The 22,334-nt window shown below is 34.1% G+C and overlaps 1 protein-coding gene across 1 annotated transcript in view; it reads left to right on the top strand.

Annotated features, from left to right (window-relative positions):
- SCN1A (sodium voltage-gated channel alpha subunit 1) overlaps positions 1 to 22,334 on the top strand; it is a 79,626-nt gene that overhangs the window by 41,530 nt on the left and 15,762 nt on the right. Inside the window, exons 17-20 of the mRNA XM_046658913.1 lie at positions 12,726 to 12,846; positions 14,713 to 14,867; positions 16,413 to 16,586; positions 19,113 to 19,235. Coding sequence (XP_046514869.1) covers positions 12,726 to 12,846; positions 14,713 to 14,867; positions 16,413 to 16,586; positions 19,113 to 19,235 — 573 coding nt within the window. The remainder of the gene's footprint in view (positions 1 to 12,725; positions 12,847 to 14,712; positions 14,868 to 16,412; positions 16,587 to 19,112; positions 19,236 to 22,334) is intronic.

Genomic DNA, 22,334 nt, shown 5'->3' with positions numbered 1-22,334 from the left:
GCTTGCTGAAGTCACAAAAGTAGTAAGGATTGATCCCAGACTTGAATCCAGCCAGTTGGCTACACAGTCTATGTTCTTAACCATTACACTAAATCTCCTTAACATTGTCTGAAAACGTACTTTCCTTGGCGTACTGTTTATTGAAGAACTAAGAACTCTGCTACAGAGTTAGTGTTAACTACCAATCCCTCTTAAGTGGGCACAAGTTAATGACATAGCCAGGCGTGTCTCAGAGTTCTCTCCCTCAGTCCTGCAGGGTCGTCTTCCTCCTGTGCTGGCCTGCACTTTAGACTGATCTGCGTCTGTAGCCCATACTGACCTGGGGAGGCCCAATTCTAGTTACAGAGCGCTTACTCTCGCAAACTATGGTTACTTAAAGTTGTGTTTTAGGAACACACCCTTCTGAATTTAATGATACCTGAAAGAATCTTCCAAATCATTAGGAAGCACTTCTATGGTTACATCATTAGCTTATCAAGTCTTTGAGAACAGGGAAAACACTAACCATGTCTTATTCACCTTAAGTCCACAGCACACAGAAAATGTTTCTCAAATGAATGAATAAATGGGTAATGAACAGTTACATCTAGACTCCCATTTGTCCTCTCAATTATATCACCTGTGTTAAAATATTAACTTTCTGCTTACGGATTTTTTTTTGTTTAATACTATTATCTTTACTATATATGCATTAATGAACATATGACAATTTTCAGCCTAAACATATACTGCTGAATGTCAGCAGACTAAATCTGTGCTCTCATAGAAAGGTCTACAGTGAATACCTTATATGGACAATGCTCAGTTTCAAAATGTGCATGAGAGCAGGGATTATGTCATTTCACTTACCACAGTACAGCCCACATTCATCACAGTGCTTTGCATAGTAAGTGCCCAGTAAATACATGTTAAATAAAGAAATAGAATATGGGGCGGCCCAGTGGGGTAGTGGGTAAGTTCACATGCTCTGCTTAGGTTGCCCGGGGTTCATGGGCTCAGATCCCAGGCATAGACCTAGCTCCATTCATCAAGCCAGGCTGTGGCAGCATCCCACATAAAACAGAGGAATATTGGCACAGATGTTAGCTCAGTGACAATCTTCCTGAAGCAAAAACAGGAAGATTAGCAACAGATATTAGCTCAGGGCCAATCTTCCTCACACACACACAAAAAGAAATAGAATAGGAAGTCTCTAATTAATCCTGAATCAGAATGGATATGTACCAAGACTTTTGCAAATATCCAAATTCTTGAACAGCATTACATAATTTTCCCCATAGGAAAACATCAGATAACATATCTGGAGGTGTTAAGAATCTACTGGGAGGTAGGTGTCTACGCCTCCAACTTTTCTTTATGTACTATCTCTTCACAAATCCTTAGGGGCTCTGATGCAGCAAGTATTGCCTCCATCCTGTATTACAGTTTCTTCTTCTTTCTAAGCTCTCACCATAAGCTTGTATGGGGATCAAGACTCTCCCAACCTTAAAATAAAATAAAACCGTGTAAATTTTGAATGTTGGCCCTTCGACCTCATCTTTTCTTCAAGGTTTTTTCTTAATTCTTTCCTTGAGTGTATTGCCAATCTTCTTTAAAAGATAGTTTGTACTCACTGTCTCCCATTTTCTACTGCTTGGTCACCTTCAAGCATCTCAACTCTGATTTCTAACTCTACCTTTCTCTCAAAAATCATGGGTATTCTTTTAATTGCCAAATTCAGTGGGCTCACTTCACTTGATCATCTGCAATATTTCCTCATTTTTTGAGCACTATCATCCCCTGGCTTCAGAAAATCCATGCTACTTTCCTCCCAATCCTGGGATCTCCTTTTCAAATAGATTTTGAGAAGCCTGAACTCATTCTCAACTTCTCTAATTGAAAGCCCCTCATCAAATTTGTCGCTAAATTCTATAGATTTCATCTTCTAAATCCATCTACAATCTTGACCACTATCTCCCTTCTATTATTCACCAGTATCAATAGAATTACCATTTGAAACACATTTCCATGGAGGGGAAAAAAGAGCAGTCTTTACCGTGTCATGAGCAACTTGGCCTTGACTACATCTATTTCACCAGCCTAATCACCTATGATTCACCTCAATCCTAGTCACATCCTTCCATGAAGTTTATTCCTTTTGAGTCCATCATTTCTTGTTAGAAATGTCTTCTCCACGTCACCCTCTGCAAAATCCAACCAAAAAGAAGTGGCCTTTGAGCTGTCAGCCCAAAATTTGTCCATTATTTACTGAACAAAAATATATTATTGTTTTATTGCTCACTATATCAAGAAACTTGATTCTTGGCAGCCCTGTGAGACTCCCCCAAGTAGAATTACTAGCTGCATAACATGAAATGTATGTATTGCACTCTATTTCTCTGGTGTGTATCTGTTTATCCAACTTACTAATCTTGTGAGCAACTTGAGAATAAGTATTGTGGTTCTATACATCTTTGTAATTCTAATAATTAGCACAGTACCTGGAACAAATGAGATGCTCGATCAACGTTATTCAGCATCATGTAAATTAATAACGCTTTTCAGAAATACCTACATTTTTATCAGTTATATCTTCTGAAAATGTACAGATAGAATAAACCAAGCAAGCCTGGTCCTAGGTCAAATGAAATAAGCAGTTTGCTCTTCGATGCAGCCTCTCCTTTTTGGGGAGGAGGCAAGAAAAGGGAAAGAAGGAGAAGGAAAGAAAACACACAGAATTTTCATATCATTAACTGACAGACACTTAGATTTTGTAACATTTTCTAGAGTTCTATCTGGGCATTGGCTGTGTGTCCCTTCCAGCTCTTGCCTCTTTCCTTGTCTTGAGCCATAGTTGTTCAGGGCTGTGCTCTCTGTGAGATGGCAACTACTTTCCCTGAAGAGTCCTACCGTCTAGCCAGTGGATACCCAAATTCTCTCTCCCTTGCATCTAATTAATTACCAGGTACTGCCAACTCCACCTGTCTTTGTCCACTCCTCTGCATTCCCTTCCACCCAATGTCAGACCTCTACCGTCTCTCAGTTTTACTGTTACAGCCTCCAAGTGAGTCTTCCACATTCATATTCCCCTCACTAGTCTGGTCTCCACATAATAAATGTTCTTTCTAAAAGTCAGATCTGGTCATAGCTTTCTCCACTTCCCAACCTTTCAGGAGCTTCCCATTGCTCCCAATTTGTACTACTTAATATGGCCTACAAGTTCCTGCAAAAAGTGACCTATACTGACCTTTCCAGCCTCATGTAATAATATTCCCTACTCCTCCTCAGCCAACTACACCAATCTTTTTTTTCCTGAAACTCCCCATGCTTTATCAGGTTCTGATATTTATACCTGTTCTCTCTATCTAGAATATTCTCCTACCCTATCGTGCTTCACTTGACTCACCCCCACCCAATTCATCCTTCTGATCCCAAGTGTCACTCTCTTCTGGGCTGCTCGTCTTTGACTGAGTTACACGGTGCTCTCAAGATAACCCACACTAACCCTATCATAGTGTGTGGCAATTGTTTGCTTGTCTGTATGTTCCATCTGATTTTGAACCCATGAGGAGGTACAGGGTCTATTATATTCACTATTTTATTTTTCAGGTCCTAATTTCGATGTTTGGCATGTACTAATAGTTTTTGGCAGTCAAAAAAGATCAAATATCAGCAATTACACATATTACAAACTATGCAGTATTGTTATGAAGATTGTTACCATTCATCCAGTAAGCAAATGCCAGACACATTTTCTATGTGCTATCTTGTTCTATCTTTATAACAATCATGGGAAGTAAAGACCTTTTACAAATTAGAAACTAAAGCTTGAGGAGGTTCAGATATTTGCCTAAAGTCCATAAAACCAGTCATTTTGGTTCAAACCCAAGCTTGTCTGACTCAAAACAGAACTCTAAACTCTTTCACTATAGTTACACAGTTCCCTGGCCAGCAAGCACATTAAGTATTTGTTAAATATATGTTGTCATTTAACGTTAAAAATTAATGTCAAAAGAACTTTAGAGCCTGCATGCTCAATTCAGCAAAATGAATTTAACAGTGGGACTCATTGGTTTATAATTTTAGTTTCTAGCTTGGGAATTATAAATGCAATTTCGCAGATTTTTGTTGTTGTTTCTAACTTATTTGCATAACAATAAATTTCTGTTGGCCCAATATGTGGTGAGATGTTATGTTTCTTTTGTTCTTTTATATCTAATCATCAATACAGAAATTCATGTTTGACGTACTTTAAAGCAGAATTCAGAGTATATTAAAGCTGTGTTCCTCTACCTTCATTCCTACTCCTGGCAAATGTTTGACTAACACTAGATTTCACAATTAATAGGAATAATTTAATATTTGGTAAATATGAATAAGCCACTGAATATTGTCCTTCCAACATACAGCTTGAGGAAGAAATAATCTGAGTTTTAGGGATGATATGGGAATTAATGACAATATTTGACTTTTCTAGCTGCTCTTTGGAAATGCTCAATCTCAATACAGTGTCTTTTTCTTTGAAATTAGATTGTTGCTTTGTTGAGAGTCTTTAATAGTGGTCATTTTAATTTTTAATATGCTTAGTGTACACTAGAAATGTTTACTAATGCACAGTGTACACAATAAAATATTAATACTAATATTTTTGAGGTTCTAGAGCATCTCATTTATGTATGATTTGGGATATATATATAAAAATGCCTATAAAATGCCCAGCTTTAAAATAATACATGCTTTAAAATACTTATTTTTTCAAAAATAAATAAATAAAGTAGCTTTAAAAATACGTATTTTTTCAAAAATAAAACATATATGTATTATGCACACATATTATTTTTGACATATTTTTATCACTTTTCATAAATTGATCTCCTATTAAACCCTATAAATAAGCTCCCTGTAATGAACTAAGTCTGAAATTTAAAAAAAAAAAAGTCTTAAGATGAAGTCGGAGAATAAAAAGAACCCATTTAATGATTTACTCAAAGAAATATTGTGGAATATATCATTTGCTTTGTTTTGTTTTGCTTCACCCTCAAGGTCAAAATAATTTGTTATGGTAGAGAACAATTGTAAGAAGTGAGAAATGTTGCATAAACCCACCGAGGAGGAAAAATGCTCTTACCGTCAGGGTTGTAGTGATTAAGTGGTTATTGAATGCTCTAGTGTACAAGGTAAAGTGATTGCTCAGACACTGTGAGGTCCTTGGATTCTCTCGGCTCACTTATTGAGTCAGTCTGCCAAAAAATACGTAGACAGTACAAGTCAGTGTAGAATTTAGCTATTGAGAGCCAAGTGTGAAAATATACATATTTTCAAATGAACCAGCTCATTTGGAAATAGTGATTAGAGGTTGATTAATGGCTTAATAAATGTTAAAATGGATTTTTACAATAGTCTATTAATCTTGAAAACAGTGAGAACCAATTGCATTATTATGTGAATCGTGAATTTCAAAATAAAATTAAATTTCAATTTAAGAACAAAAAAGGAAAAATTAATTACCCTTATTGGCTTTTAAATCCATAAAAGTACTTGTTTTTATTTCTTGTTTAACTAAAAAAGAATATTTTAGTCTTGCTGTTAACCAATTTCTTTAATACTTTATCTGAATTCATATCTCATGTACTAATACAGAAATGGACTCTATCCACACACCTAAAGATCTTTTTCTTCCCTTTTTGAGTAAGAGTGTTATTACCCCATTCAAATAAAGAACTCAGAATCACATCATCTTTGATTTCAACAATGAAAGATATAGGAATATATTGAGCAAAGGCAACAAAAGCAAAAATAACCAAGTGGGACTATATCAAACTAAAAAGCTTATGCACAGCAAAGGAAGCCATCAACAAAATGAAAAGGCAACCTCCCGAATGGGGGAAGATATTTGCAAATCATATATCTGATGAGGGGCTAATACCCTAAATGTATAAAGAACACATAAAACTCAATAGCAGAAGAACAAACAATGCAATTTAAAATGTGCATAAGAACTAAACCAACATTTTCCCAAAGAGGAAATACAGATGGCCAACAGGTACATGAAAAGATGCTCAACATCACTAATTATCAAGGAAATGCATATCAAAACCACAATGAGATATCATCTCACACCTATTAGAATGGCTATTATCAAAAAAGGCAAGCAATAACAAGTGTTGGCAAGGATGTGGAGAAAAGGGAACCCTTGTGCACTGGTGGTTAAAATGTAAATTTGTGCTGCCACTATGGAAAACAGTAGGGAAGTTCCTCAAAAAATTGAAAATAGAACCACCATATGGTCCAGCAATTCCACTTCTGGATATTTACCCAAAGAAAATGAAAAGACTAACTCGAAAAGATATGTACACCCCCATGTTCATTGCAGCATTGTTTACAATAGCTTAGATATGGAAAAAACCTAAGTGTCCATCGATGGATGAATGGATAAAGAAACTGTGGTGTATACATATACAATGGAATATTATTCAGCCATAAAAAAGAATGAAATCCTGCCATTTGCAACAACAGGAATTAACCTTGAGCATTTTGTTAAATGAAATAGTTCAGAGAGAGGAAGACAAATATGATCTCACTTACATGTGGAATCTGAAAAAAGAACAAAAAAGAGACGAGGGGTGGATGGGTGAGCAAAATGGGCAAAGGGGGTCAAAAGATACAAACTCCAGCTATAAAATAAGTAATTCCTGGGAAAATACTGTACAGCATGGCGACTATAGTTAATAATACTGTACTGCATATTTGAAGGTTTTTAAGAGACTAAATCGTAAAAGTTCTCATCATAAGAAAAAAAAAATTTGTAACTATGCGTGGTGATGGTTGTTAACTAGATTTATTGTAGTGATCTTTTCACAATATATACAAATATCAAATCAGTACGTTGTATACCTGAAACTAATATAATATTATATGTCAATTATACCTCAATAAAAAAGAATATATTGATAAAAATATCTTTTTATGAAGGTTTTAATATAAGTGCTTTAGCCTGTCATGAAACAAAGAAAAATTAAATAAGGACACTGATAATTTGAATAATACGATAAATATATTATGAATATATATAATCTTAAAAATTAAATTTACAGGTAATTCTTATTTTAAAGTGCCCCTGGTTTATCTATATAAATTAATAGTACTACACTGGGTCTCAAAGTAAGCCTCAATAAATTAAAAATAGAAGACATCCTATAGGGTTATTTTCTGATCATAAGGCAGTTAAACTAGAAATTAATAGTAAATTGATAGAAAAAAATCCAACCACTTCAAAATAAACAAATGTCCTCCTAAACAAATATTGGGTTGAGGAGCAAATAAAATATATAAATAGATGTTTAGAAAATAAGAGTATTTTCTGTCAAATGCTATGGAATAGGACCAAGCAGTCACTGAATGTTTTAATATTAACAAGGATGATCAAGAAAGGATGAAAGAACCTGCAAAGAAATTAATTTGAGAAATTAGAAAAAGAACAGCAAAACAAAGCCCATATAAATAAAGAGAAATTACTAAGTCATCAATGTGGCAGATGATATTAGTATAGCAGGTGGTTCTTAGAAAAAAAAAATCAATACAACACAGAAACTTTGGTGTGGTTGGCAGGCTCCCAAGATGACCCCAATGACTCTTTCCCTTGTATAATCCTTACCCCATGAGTGTGGCTGGAACCTGTGAACATGATGATTATGTTATGTTTATGGCAAAAGGGAGATTTTTGCTAGGTAAGCCTGACCTAATCAGAAGAACACTTTAAGAGAAGAGAGTTTTCTACTGCTGGTTACATAAGGCGAACTGAGAGAGAGATGCTCCAGCTGGGCTAGAAGAAAGCAAACACCATGTTATAAAATATGGGAGCTATGTGGCAAGGACCTGTGTTGGCCTCTGCTTACTGAGAATGGTCCAAGGCCATGAGCTAGCAGGAAAGCAGAGACTTCAGTCTTACAACTGCAAGGAAACGGACTCTGCCAACAACCAGAAAGCTTAGAAGAAGATCCTGAGCTTCAGATGAGAGCTGCATTTCTAGCCAGCACCCTGACTTCATCCCAGTGAGACCCAGAGCAGAGAATCCAGCTATGCAGTGCCGGACTTCTGACCTACAGAAACCGTGAGATAATAAATTTGCGTTGTTTCAAGCTGCTAAGTTTGTGGTAATTTGTTATGCCGCAGTGGAAAACTAATACATTTGATAAATATTTCATGTTAAGAAAACTCAAATGATTTTCCATGAATAAAGAGTAATTACAATCTAATAACACTGACACTCTGGTAGAAAAATAGGCAAAACACAGGGACAATTTACAGAAGAAAAAAATGTAATTGGAAGACACACCTTAAGAATTATTAACCTTGATTGTAATAAAATAAATTAATATTAGAAGAACCATAAGGTAATTTGTACTTTTCATTTTGGCCAATAAAAAAGAGAAAAAAAAAACCACAAAGGAAAAGGAGAAAAAAGCCCAGATAAATAATGTGTTATGTTGATGAAGGGGTTCGATAAGACAGATATTTAACCCAAATCTCAGAATATAATATTTCCCAATAACTGTTGAGTGATTAAATGAATATTGCACATAGAGCTAGTAGAGATAGTAACTTAAAAGCCCAGCTATATGCAATGGTTTCTTTATTTCGAAGGTGGGAGTAGCTATTACTTTTGCTTCTCCCATCCTTGGCCAGAGATGATTGTGGGATTCTACTAGCCATGGACCCGGCACCTATAACTCAGCCTGTGCACAGCCAGTAGCCACACCCACCCTGAGTTCTTGTTGCTTTTCTCTTCCTGAGGCCAGGTTCTAGAGTCCTGAAGTCTAGATCTCTACAGGACATAGGTTGGAAACCTCTCCTCTCCAATAATGACAGATACTCATCTTTCATTGCAAGATGTATATTGAACATTTACAGAATTATTGACTGAGAATTTAACTGTACAGTTCATCATCTGCAAAAACATTGCTTCTCTAAGGTCTGAAGTACATTAATAACTAAGCGTGTAGTATTTTTATGTAGTACTTATAAGAATTAAATGCTTGAGCTTCATCATGGTGTCTTTCTTGTTTTTACTTTTTATAAATTTTTTTGCTTGAGGAATATTTTCCTTGAGCTAACATCTGTGCCAACCTTCCTCTATTTTGTATGTGGGTCCCCACCACAGCATGGCCACTGACAAGTGCCATGGGTCCACACCTGGGAACTGAACCCAGGCCACCAAAATGGAGTGTGCCAAACTTAACCACTAGGCCACGGGGCTGGCCCCTCTTGTTTTTAATAGTTAACTATCTTATCTTTGAGTGAAAAGGTCTTGGTGCCTTTATTAATGTTTTTATGTATTTTAATCTATTTTTTATTTAATACATTTATTATTTATTTAATTAATTTTAAATTTATTTAGTAATGTTCTTTAGCACGTCAATCAAAACCCTTGTGGCCTCCCATGTATTGCCTAGGTGCAGGTGCACTTGAGCTCAGTCACTTCTGTATCTGTTTTACTTTTCTTTTTCACACAAATTCTTATGTATTGACATTACGTGTGAACTTATAGAAAAGCACTAACATCTGTCTCTGATTACCACAGTTTATCTAAAGTAGATTAACTGGCCTGACTCCACTTGCCTGTGGTTTGATCTTTCCAACATTCACTTGTCACTTTATCCGATATTAGTATGACTTGAAAGTTGGGGCAAGTTTCCCTCACTTAGTATGAGAATCAGGGTCTATCAAAGGGGTGAGCAATGATGTGGCTTATCAGCCTTCTTTTGCAAAATGTTGATTTAGGAAGTTATTTAAACCAGATATGAATACTATTTTTTTAAATCTAATTTGTAATCATGTCCCGTTCCTGAAAGGTGTTCAAACTCCTTCCAGCTCCCAAACATTAAGCTACTTCATTTTGAAAAATGACAAATACTTACATTAAAAGGTCACTTTAGACCTCTTGTTCTAGCATGGGTTCATTGTTTGCAGTTCTGGATCCTGTCTTTAGCATGAGCCATACCTGTAATTGATCATTTATGATTCCAGTTTAGATTTTTTCAAAGAAGACAATGATTTTAAAGAATCTTGTGAAACAACCTGAATTTAGCATCCTTCCAGAAATTATATCCCCAAACTCATTTTTTTTTTTTACAATTATTCATGCTGAATTTTTCAAGTGTCTTTTTCATGTGTAAGTATTTTTGTGGGGGATTTGCATTTATTAAGTTTATGCAATGATTTCGACCTAGTCTTTATGGATACAACTAACTTTCTTTTCAAACTCATTTTATCAAATTATGCAAGAGTAATTACATAATTACATTAATTTAAAATGGTGCTAATTGGTTTGAAAACAAACATAACTTACTCTTCGTAAGCACATAACTCGCCTGGTGGAAGCAGGAATGCACAGGTGTAATAGAGTGTAGCCAACCACCTGAGCAGTTCCAGCACATGAAGGGCATCAATCATTGTGTTTTACAGAGAAAATGCTGAGCATCATTAATTTGGTAAGTCAGTTGGAATGGAGGTGGGTTAGATAAAAAGCAATATGTGCCCAAAGAGTCATGCAGGTAAAGTGGTGAATGGGGTTTAGATGAGAGAGTAATTCTTATCCTTCCACCACGATGGGCAAAAATAACCACCGTGAACAAAAGCCGGAGAACTTTAAGAAGTTCACCTTGACTAAAGCACAGCTTCTGTGGAGGATAAATTTGGGACATTTGGTTGGAAAGCTAAGTTGGAGATAAAAGCTTCATTTGGTAATAACATCTCAAACAGAGGTATTTGTTCATTCACTGTTTATTGGGCAACTAAGCTAAGGCAGGCTTTGTGGTCCACAAAGGTCTAAATTACATGAGGCTAGAATGAGGGTGATCATTATTATTTATAGCTCTCCAAAGGAGAGGTGACAAGAGTGAACAGAAAGTTCGTAGGAATTTGGAAGATGAGACTAAAAGAAGAGATATTTCAAAAGTAGAATTAAATAAATTTGACTTTTGGTTACTGCCAATATTTGAAATGAATAAGAGTGAACAAAAAGATTTTGAGTCCGGGTGCTGAAAGAATTATGTTTCAAACAACCAAAATCAGGAATCTGGTTAACAGAGTAGGTTTAGGATAGGGGGAAAAAAAAAAAAAGGTCGTGACTTTAATTGAGAGCACATCGAGTTTGAGTGACCTTAGGCACACTTTTACTTTCCTACAGTAGTTCAGGCAAACCATGGAATAGATTTATATTGCTTAAGAAATGTTTAGAAATTAATTTGTAAACATCTAGAGGATCACTTGTCTATACCTGGGAACTTTCCAAGAGCTGATCTTCCATTTGAATACTAACAATGGACATTTAATCATCTTTTATATCACGTTAAAACTTGCAAAATGTCGATTGACTCCCAGCTGTATGCGTTAAAGGGGAGCTATACTTAGAATTATAGTTAGTAACTGGTAACATATTATGAAGTTAGGTTATTTATATAACAAGAATAGCTAATTTTCAAGAATATTCCTAAGACTAAAGTTGGATATATTGGCAATAGTACTTTCATCTGGAGAAAGTCTGACCCAGTAAGACCTGGAGTAACTTTATACTGAAAAAAGATAATTTATTTTATCCTCATCCAGGCAAGACACATAAGAGGAGGATATTTAGGGAGGCAATCACTAGACATAAAATAAAATTAATTTTATGTTATTTTAGGTTCATATCTTTTTGCCTTAGTACTCACAGTGGCTCATTGGAAAACTGAAATCTAGGTGACTAATAATGATATTTAGTAATGGATACAAAGTTTGATATGGAGCCTGATATTTGCACTATATGTGAAGAACAAATAAGCAAATGCTGGATTTGTTCTAAATTTTTAAAGACTTTGCAATTAGTACCTTTTAAAAATTTCCCTGTGAGTTAAAGTAATACTATACCAAAGGGTTTTATTATTGCTTGCAGTTAAGTTACTATTATGACATTTGCTTTATAACAAATATATAATTAGTTTGGCAGAATTGCTGTAAACAAAAATTAGATAGAAATCCTATCTACAGCTACCAAAAAGAAGCTTATTGCAGCTGATGAAATAATGTCTACGCAGATACTGAATGTTTGTATCACAAACTTCCATTATTGGTTTGTGGTGTGAACAGATGTCTTTGTTTTTGTTTTTCAAAAAATTGAATTGTAGATTCTCTTCGTCCGTTAGACATCTTGATATTTTTTCTATGGATTATTTTCACTTTTAAGTTGATGGAAGAATTCTAAGTCAGTGAGTACACTGTTTCTTTTGTTTCAGAAACAGTGTGGTTGCCCAGAAGACAGAGCATGGGCTTTGGACTCAGCAATAATTCTCTCAAATCTTGGCTTTCTCACTTACTGGTTATAGGACGTTAGGCAGGTTCCTTAGCCTGTGTGAGCCTTAGTTTCATCATCTTTAGACTGAGAACAATTACACTAACTTTCCCTCCCTCTGCGGCTTCTCTAACTGATAGGGCAGTGGTTTCCATAGTACATGTTTCTGAGGGCCATTTGTAACTGCTTAACACAGCAATCTGATTTTACACTTAGACTGTGAATTATGGTAAAGGAGTTAACAAAGATGATTTCCTCAGTGCCTATTCCTTTTCAATCTCTCTTTTGCTCTAAACTTAAAATCTCTTCACTTCAAGGAGAATCCAAAAGCAGTTCGTGGTACTTACCCGTTCTTGCTAAGCTATTTATTAGTTACCCAAATGAAAGTGATTGACGTGTTATGTCCATCTCACTGCAGAAACTTAATGAAAGCAGCAGCTCATCTGAAGGCAGCACTGTAGACATTGGCGTGCCTGCAGAAGAACAGCCTGTAGTGGAACCTGAGGAAACCCTTGAACCTGAAGCATGTTTCACTGAAGGTAACTGACGTGACCTTCATGTTAATCTTCCATTGACAAAGTGCAGTTTTTTAAATTGCAGATCACCTGTAATAGAGTAGAGCTTTGCAGCAGATGTATTTCAGTTACCTCTAACATGCTAACAGATTTCAAATCTACTGTTATGTTTTGCTTATCTCTGCCCATTATGTGTAAAGGATCTCTGAGCATGCAGAAAAAATATTTTAATGTCATCAAAACTGTTGACTAATTTATATTTTTAAAATAAAATGGTGATTTCACAATAAGTTGGCATCTTAAACACTAGTCAAAATTTTCATACACAGAATTTGCCTTAAAAATAACTTTACAACTGTTAAAATTAGAGGAGTTGCAAATGCTAAACTGTGTTTTTTAACAAAATCATCATTTTCCAATGCTTGTTGGATGAAACAGGAAATAAGCAATGCCCGATTCCTGAACACTATCTAGTTTAGCCTTGTACAACATGGACAATAGATCTAAGACCTTTGTTCTCCCCATGACTAATATTTCTGATGGTTTGATTTTCTTGGGAATTTGAATTTTGAAAATATGAATATATTTGCATGTTCTATGTTTAGTGATCTCTTCCTCATGCCTGGTATATATTATCTCCTATGTAACTTGTATACATCACTCAAAGTCACTCTCAAAGCTCCTTTGACCACGGTGGAAAAGAGCTTCCTATTCCTCTGAACAGCTATAATAAACATATTCATTTAATTTACCTGATAGCTAATCATATATTATGAGAGCTCTTCTCTTTCTCCTTTGAACTATTACATGTATTTTTACTGTCTTCCTCCCTTCCTCACTTCCTTCCTCACTTCTTCCGTTTCCTTTCCTTTCTCCCAGCACACTTGACTTTTTTTTTTTCCTCCTTGAGGCAGGGTTCTGTGTTTATATCTTTTCTTGAAAACCAGAATGTAAAGTTCTTGGGAGCAAGGTCCATGTTCCGTACCTTTTTTTCCTTTTTGTCTTTTTTTTTTGTATCCTCCATGGTGCTTACAAAGGTCCTCACAGATGTCTGTTGATTTACTCCTGATGTTAGAGTCAGTGAAATCAGCGTAAGGAAGACAGTAACAAATCAAAGCAGGGCCATGCAAATCACTTTCTAGTGGACTAAATTAATTCTGAAAATCATATACTTTTCTAGATAGTATAGTAATATACTATCTAAAGAAAACCTAAATAGTGATAAACCCAGCATTGTTGGGAGAAATCTATATTATTACCCTTTATCCTCTTTAAAAGGGAAGTTTTCTGTTTATTATTAATTTCCATCTTTTTTTTTTCTTAAAGATTGGCACCTGAGCTAACGCCTGTTGTCAATCTTCTTTTTTTTCTTCTTCTTCTTCTCCCCAAAGTCCACCCGGTACATAGTTGTATATTCTAGTTGTAAGTCCTTCTGGTTCTGCTACATGGGATGCCACCTCAGCATGGCTTGATGAGCTGTGTTAGGTGCATGCCCAGGATACGAACCGACAAAGCCCTGGGCCGCTGAAGCAGAGCACGTGAACTTAACCGCTCAGCCATAGGGCCAGCCCCTAATTTCTGTCTTGAAGTCCTTTTGTAGAGTGACTTGAGCAGAGTGCAGTAGGATGATATAGTACAAGGCAAAACTACTTTACATTCATTTGTACTTTACAAAGTTCTTTCTTGCACAATAACACTTGAGGCAGAAAAAGCAGATATCATTAGCCGAGGAACCACTTATGAATGTGCTCTTAGTACTCTAGGCTTAGAGAGTTATCCTAGCAAGACACAAATGGCAATAGTGATAAGAAGGCGAATCAGGGACAGGCCAAGGATATTATTGAAGCAGCAGTTCTTTTATCAACTCCTATTTGAATGTTGTACTTGCAGGCTGTGTACAAAGATTCAAATGCTGTCAAATCAGCGTGGAAGAAGGGAGAGGAAAACAATGGTGGAACCTGAGAAGAACGTGTTTCCGAATAGTTGAACATAATTGGTTTGAGACCTTCATTGTTTTCATGATTCTGCTTAGTAGTGGTGCTCTGGTGAGTGAATATTAAGCAAAAGTGCTATGGTACTAAGTTTTAGAATGATCTAATACTGATGACCTTTTAATCCTTTCTGTTTTATTGTCTTAGTATCCAGTGCATTTTTAATTATCTTCCTTCATATCTTCCAAACTATAGACTTAATGTATAACTATGCATTTCTGGATTTACTTTTACTGTATGTACATACATTTCTAATGATCTATTTATTAATTTTTGCTTATTATTAAGTAACAGAAAATTTGTCCCCCCAGTTTATTCATTATAACCAAAGAATACAAATATTCAATTACTTCAATTTTAATAAGAAAATAAACATGGCAACTACAATGTAGTTAATGGAAGTCCTGTGATTGGGAGTATATAACCTTTAAGTTCTAATGAATTTTGTTTCTAATGGTATTATTATTATCTCTTTATGGACAGCCAGTAAATCCTTAGGGACCACTTCTCTGTCCCTTTTGAATTGTGTTTATTATTCTTATACTGCTCAGGAAACAATGAGTATTGGTAACAATAAGTACTGGGCAGCATGCCCAAGTGATTCATTTAAGGATTGGTTTCTCTTTATATGAAGGTGTTCATTTCATCTGAATCAATTTATATTTATGTGAAAATCATTTCCAAAAATATAAAGTATAACATATAGATAGCATTTTAGAAAAACACTCTTACAAACGGAATACTTAAGCCACAAGATAGAAGATAGATAGATAGATAGATAGATAGATAGATAGATAGAGAAAGATGATAGGGCTTTCCTGATTGAAACACAATCACTTAAGTTTTTTAACCTAAATTTATAATTTGAACATAGGCCTATATTTTCCTGCATATTTTTCTGATGAGAGAAATTTTCTTTACATGCCATTTTAGACAAGAAATAATCTTTCACCATTTAAGTGAACATGAGACTTAGATATAAAATATCAAGAGAGTTTCATATTAGAAGAATACATATTTTGGTCTAAATGAGAAGAAATTTATCTTACCATCATTGTCACACCATATCTGCTGAGAAATACAAACTGTCAACAAAATGAAGGAGAAAAAAGGGGACAAATAAACCCAACTATGTAGTAAAATTGGTCAATATAATGATCAATTACGATTTCTGCTTTACGAAAATATAAGCCTTCACTTTTTATTTCTTCAACCTCTTTTCTATGGCAAAAAAGCCAACAGGAGAAAGAAAAGAAATGAAACAAAAGGAATAAATAACTTCAGGTTGGGGTAGCAGCATCAGGATATGACATCAAGCAATATTTCCTAAACAAGTCAAATTAATTCATTAGAATTTTACCTTTACTTCTTTCTTCTGGCTATAATATCAGTGGGGAGTATAACTTTTCCCATGATTCATTAAGAGACCTTTGAGAGGAAAAACACTAGCAATAGCTACTGTTCCTCTGCCCTCCTATTCCAATGAAATGTCATATATATATATATATATATATATATATACTATGTATATATCTCAGAAAAAATAGCTTATATAGTATAATAGTTTTAGAAAACCAAAATGTATAACTTTTTTTATAGGCATTTGAAGATATATATATCGATCAGCGAAAGACAATTAAGACAATGTTGGAATACGCTGACAAGGTTTTCACCTACATTTTCATTCTGGAAATGCTTCTTAAATGGGTGGCATATGGCTATCAAACATATTTCACCAATGCCTGGTGTTGGCTGGACTTCTTAATTGTTGATGTAAGTATCCTCCTTATCTTTGTCTTCCATTCAAGGTAGTTTGTTTTATCTATATACTAATTCTAAAACAGTGAATCTCAGGGCGCTATGTTGTGTTGACAGGATATACTACTTAATAGACATTAAACTAATTTACTGAATTTGGGTAAGAAATAGGCTAATTTAGTACTGATTTAGCACTGGGGGCAGGGATGAGATTTATGGTGGTTATCTAGGACAAAAATCTGGAAAAGAAACACATCAGCAGTTCGCGGGAAAGTGGTGAAATAGACTGTATTGCTTAAATTAGTTATATTGTGACTTGCACAAAGTCAAGTTTGAATCCGAGCGCCACCAGTGATTGGTCGTGTGCCACTGAGTAAGTTACCTGGCTCCTGACTGTAAAATGATGATATTATTTTGCACAATGTTAAAGGCAATCAGTAAATAGTGCCGATGGTGTGAGCTCCTGTCAATTTTTAAAAATTGTCCTGATCTACTCAAAGTTTTTAAAGGATAGGTTTAAAGCGTAGATTAGGTCCCGTATAGGAAGTAAGATGGACACAGTGTAGGGGACAACTCTTCTTCATGCAGTAACAGGAGTTTCCCTAGAATGTAGCCTAGGATTGCAGCAAGCCATAGTGTACCAAACAGCCCACAGAATTTGTATACCCAAGGATTAATACTTCACCCACCCTCAAACAAGAGGCTGCCTTCGAAATTTGTTAAAAATCATGTTTCATGTTATCAATTTGGCATCATTTCGGCTATAGAAGTGTGTCCAAACTATCACAGACTTCATAGCCAACAGCTTTATCCCTCAAGGCTAGTAATCCCAGAGAACTTTGCAGATTTCTTGTGGAAAGTATTTCTAGAGCTAAGAGTCATGCATACATCATATCTCCTTAATTCTGAACAAAGGCAAAGCCAGAGCTATTTAAAAAGCTTAATGATATTACAATGAAACGAGTGACTTGAGAGAAATCTCAAAAGAATAATTGCTTGATAATACCATAAAGAGAAAAACTTTCTAATATTGAGATTTCAAGCGTTGGAAGTTATATCATATTTCAACTCTTCATAAATTCTCACACTAGATTTTAAATCTAAATATAATTTAACCCTTTTGGAACTCTCTGAGCTTTGCTTTTTCCTATTATGCTTAGTATATGTCTGAACTTTTTAGTGGAAGAATTTTACTTGCTATTACAAGTTGGTTTTTAATAGCCATTTCTGAAATATTTGAGGATAATAATTCTATCAAGAATTTTGTAGTTTTCCAATAATAGTCCTTTTATTTTTCAATGTTCTATTTTAATTATTTCATAAGGATCAATGCTTCACTCTAAAAAAAGGCAAAAGAAATTAGAGTGTCTCAAATAATGTAAAAAGTATATTAAATACAAGGAAACTAAATACACTTAAAAATAGAAAATTTTGCAAAAACAGTGTCCAATGTATTTGGAACTGTCCAATATTAGCCACTTTCAAACCCAAGAAGTTATAACTCTGCTTGGAGAAGGAGTCTTGGTAAATTCTTTGTTTAAAGAATTAGATAGCTAACATTTTTATTTCTTAGTCATTGTGTATTTCATACAAATGACGAAAGTTCATTGATTTATTTACTAAATTCAAATGAAGTACATTCATTGCAAAACTTGAAGGAGTTTCATGATTGAATTACTTTTTAAGTTACATTATTTACATAGGAGTAAACTTTAGACAAGTAAAAACACAAGGTACGAGCAAGACAAACAAAAAAAATCACCTTTGAAAAATCAACTTCAAAACTCATGTGATTTAGCATCAAATATAATCAGTTGAACATACCAACGCAGGATAGAGACTTGCTCTTCTTGTTTCTTCCTGATACAATTTTATTACTAGCCAGAGGCTAAGTCCTAAATTCAGCAGAAACTTAATAAAATAAAGAAAGGATAACCAATGACGTTTTCTTACACTTGGATTTCTTTCTTTTAAATATTAATTTTTATTTAGCTTTTTTTTTTTTGCTGAGGAAGATTTGCCCTGAGGAAACATCTGTTGCCAATCTTCCCCCCTTTTTTCCCCTCCCCAAAAACCAGTGCATGGTTGTATATTCTGGTTCTAAAAGTCCTACTAGTTATTTTGTGTGAGCTGCTGCCACAGCATGGCTGCTGACAGATGAGTGGTGTGGTTCCATGACTGGGAACCGAACCCAGGCCACCGAAGCACTGAGAGTGCCAAACTTTAACCACCAGACCATCAGGGCTGGCTCTATTTAGTTTTTTAAATTAAATAAATTACTTTCATAATAAATTAAATTAATAATTACATAATATTTGAGGTTTTTTTATTCAACTAGCTTTTAATTAACATCTTGAAAGCCACTTTTTTGCATCAAACTGAAATATTTCCTTAAAATTTTAAAAAGTTTACTGAAAATATTCAGCCATTCATCTTCTGAATAATTATAAGCAAAAATTGTATTTATTGTATTCCATAGTAACTACAGATTGCGTGACAATGATTCTATTCATTTATTTGTTTGTTTGTTTTTTGGTGCAGGTCTCACTGGTCAGTTTAACAGCGAATGCTTTGGGTTACTCCGAACTCGGTGCCATCAAATCTCTCAGGACATTAAGAGCTCTGAGACCTCTAAGAGCCTTATCACGATTTGAAGGGATGAGGGTAAGGAAAATGAAAGAACCCAAAGTATTGCATATAGCCAAAATTAAATTAAATTAAATTATTTTTAAAAACATGCATGCAAAAGGAATGGCAAATCCTTGCAAAATTGCTACTTTATCTTTTTATCTGTTGCATATTTACTTCTAGGTGATATGCAAGAGAACTTAGGCCTCCCTTGAAATGATATACTATCATTTATCTGCTGTGCTCATTCAAATGACTTTGTTTCCTAATTCATCTTGGGAGTTTCCTTACAAACCTGTATACAAAAACGCAGATGCACTGTTAAAGTTGTACATATAAAGATATGATAATAATCAACTAAAGTGACTTCTACATCATGTGCTTCTCATTTGTGATGATCTAAACTGTATTTCACAAGTTTTACTGAAAATGATATGAATCACATATGTGCCTAAGTATAAGTGTAAAGGAAAAAATTAAAAATTGTCAAAATTTTGTCTGTATAGTGCCAAAGCTTGCATTATTTGACTATATTCAAGAGTAGGTTTTAAATATTGACTGAATTTTAAACTTTTTTAAAAAGTTATGTCTAATGTAGCCTCAGTTTGTAACTGCATTAATCTTCTTAATTTATATAAATTGTTAATACTAACTTAAAGATTTTATAAATGCGCACAATTTTTCATGACAATTAAGTAAAACATTTATAACATAATGAACAGAAAATGTAATTTTGACTCATTACCATAGATGATTCATAAATTAACTATAACTTAATTCTCATTTCTCAGAGTAACATAAAATTTTATATTACTCCTTTTAAGGAAATATTAAACCTATGATTCAGACAGATTAGAAATTTTGCCATTATTGACTTGTTGTTTCCCATCTTTTTTAAAAGCATGAAACATTAATATATAAGATGTATAACATAAAAAATTAGTTCTGTTTTTCAAAAAATTAAATTTTGTTTTACCAAAACAAAGCTGCTGAATTCAGTATGATTCCAATAGGAAAACGGCTCTTTTGCTCTCTAAGGTTTAGTTATGTTTATAGAAACTAAGCTGTATTGTAGACTTCCATTTCATTTTCCAGGTTGTTGATAGCCTTATATATTCTTTCTAAAATGAAATTTATTATAAATGTCATTTTTTAAGAATATAAGACTTGTCTTCCATTTCCCTAATATACAAAAAAAACTTTTCCTCTTTAGAAACCATTTAACACAATATAATACAGTCTTATTTTACTTCTCACAGAGATCCTCTCATTTTTACTAAAATGTGAGTGGAAATTCTTTCCAGCATATGTAAAAATAAAGTCTATTTTCCAATTGAAATATTGCTTTCTTTTGTTTCAGACTGGCAGTGTCAGTTCTGGAGAAAAATATTTTTATATCTTCTACTTGAAAACATGTCACCTGAATCAAATTAATATGTTTAAAAGTCTTCTGAAATCTGAACAAAACAATGGAAGCTGTTATAAACATTTCAGACTTGACCTTTAGGAAGTTTACTAAATCCATGAGTCAAATGACCAGATTTTTTTCACATTTAGCCTTTATTTCCATGGTAATGTTGGCCCTGTGGGTCTACCTTTAATTTTTATGGAAATAACCTTATCTATAATTATTGCTCAATAAAGCTTTTTATATTATATGAAGAGGTTAATTTTTGGAATTTGAAGTTTTAAAAACAAAAACTCCTTATACATGCCAATAGGAGATGAACTAATCATTTAAATTATCAGATTTATGAATATGGTTCCTTACTTTGTAATAACAGCATATACACAAACCTAAAATGACTGATCATTCCATTGTGTATTTGGCATTGTAGAGACAAAATAACCTGATGATTGATTCTATTTTTTGTGTTTCTAGTGTTTGGATTTTTTGACTTTGTAAAAAAATATAATCATGGATGATGGTCAGGATGGAGTATATAATAATGAGGATTATAATTGGAAAGTGAGATTTGAGTATATTCAGAAACTCTCATTTTATTCTTTTCTGTAGCAGCATAAAATCACAATAGCTGTATCAAAGCGTAAATCAGGCATTCATTTTATTTTTGTTGTTTTATCACTTTTTCAAAGCATGTGCTTTTACGCAACATTACCAAATAAAGCATGTTGTACAGTGCTTGATAAGAAGTTAGAAAGCAATAAACAAATTATCATCACGTTGCGTTTTATGTTTTGCATGTTTTATGCACATTTCTGGCTGACAGCTTTTAAACATTTATTGTATTTCAAATTTCCAGTCCAAATTTTTCAACTTGTAAAACTGAACTGAGTGAATTGATGTCATGAATATCTAGAGTAAAATAAAATTTGTACTTAAATTTGTGTTTTTAATTTCCTAATCTAGGGAATCTTAAATACTTTCTTTTTCAAAAGAACTCAAGTCTTGGTTGATAGGGAGACAGAGAACATCATATACAAAAGTTAACACCAAATGTTCTGTCATATCAGATTTCTAACTAATAACAAACTATATATTTCTATTTTATATAGGATAATCTTGCTCCAACTTGGATGGGGTGGAGCGCTGGTTCCTCCCCTCAGCCCTTTATTATGGGTACTGTATTACCCCTTTTGCTACCTTTCATCCTTTCACTGTGACTTTGTGTAGTGGGATGAGGGGGGGTGGGGAAGGGTACCATTCCACCACAGTAGGGAAAATATAGTATTTATATTCTAATCCCCTATTTTGAATTGTCTTAAATTTTCTTTTGAGAAAAATACCTCTGTGAATTCACCCTCTGTGGATTTGAACTCCAACTGTTGATATCTTTATTAAGTTTCACTGAATATGGTTTAGTTATTTGTATATTGAGTTATCCATTTATTAGGAGGTTATCTGATTGGTGAGGGTGGGGGACCCGGTTTAGAATGATCGTGTGAAAATTTTAACTTGTCAAATTGATGATGCTGTTTGAGGCATAAAACCCTTGCCAATTTTCTACATTGCTCTGGGTCCTGACAATTGCCATGGAGGTATGGGCAGTTGATTTGTGAGCAGGTGATAGGATACAATATTCCAGGTTTCATAAGACTGATATTGATTGTGTAACCATTCTCATTCTTTATTAAGTAAAAGTTTATAGGGATTATTTTCAAAATGTAACAAGG

Source organism: Equus quagga, chromosome 4 (genome assembly GCF_021613505.1).
Source record: "Equus quagga isolate Etosha38 chromosome 4, UCLA_HA_Equagga_1.0, whole genome shotgun sequence".
NCBI lineage: Eukaryota > Metazoa > Chordata > Mammalia > Perissodactyla > Equidae > Equus > Equus quagga.
Note: the sequence above shows the minus strand (reverse complement) of the source record. Positions and strands in the feature narration are given on the sequence as shown.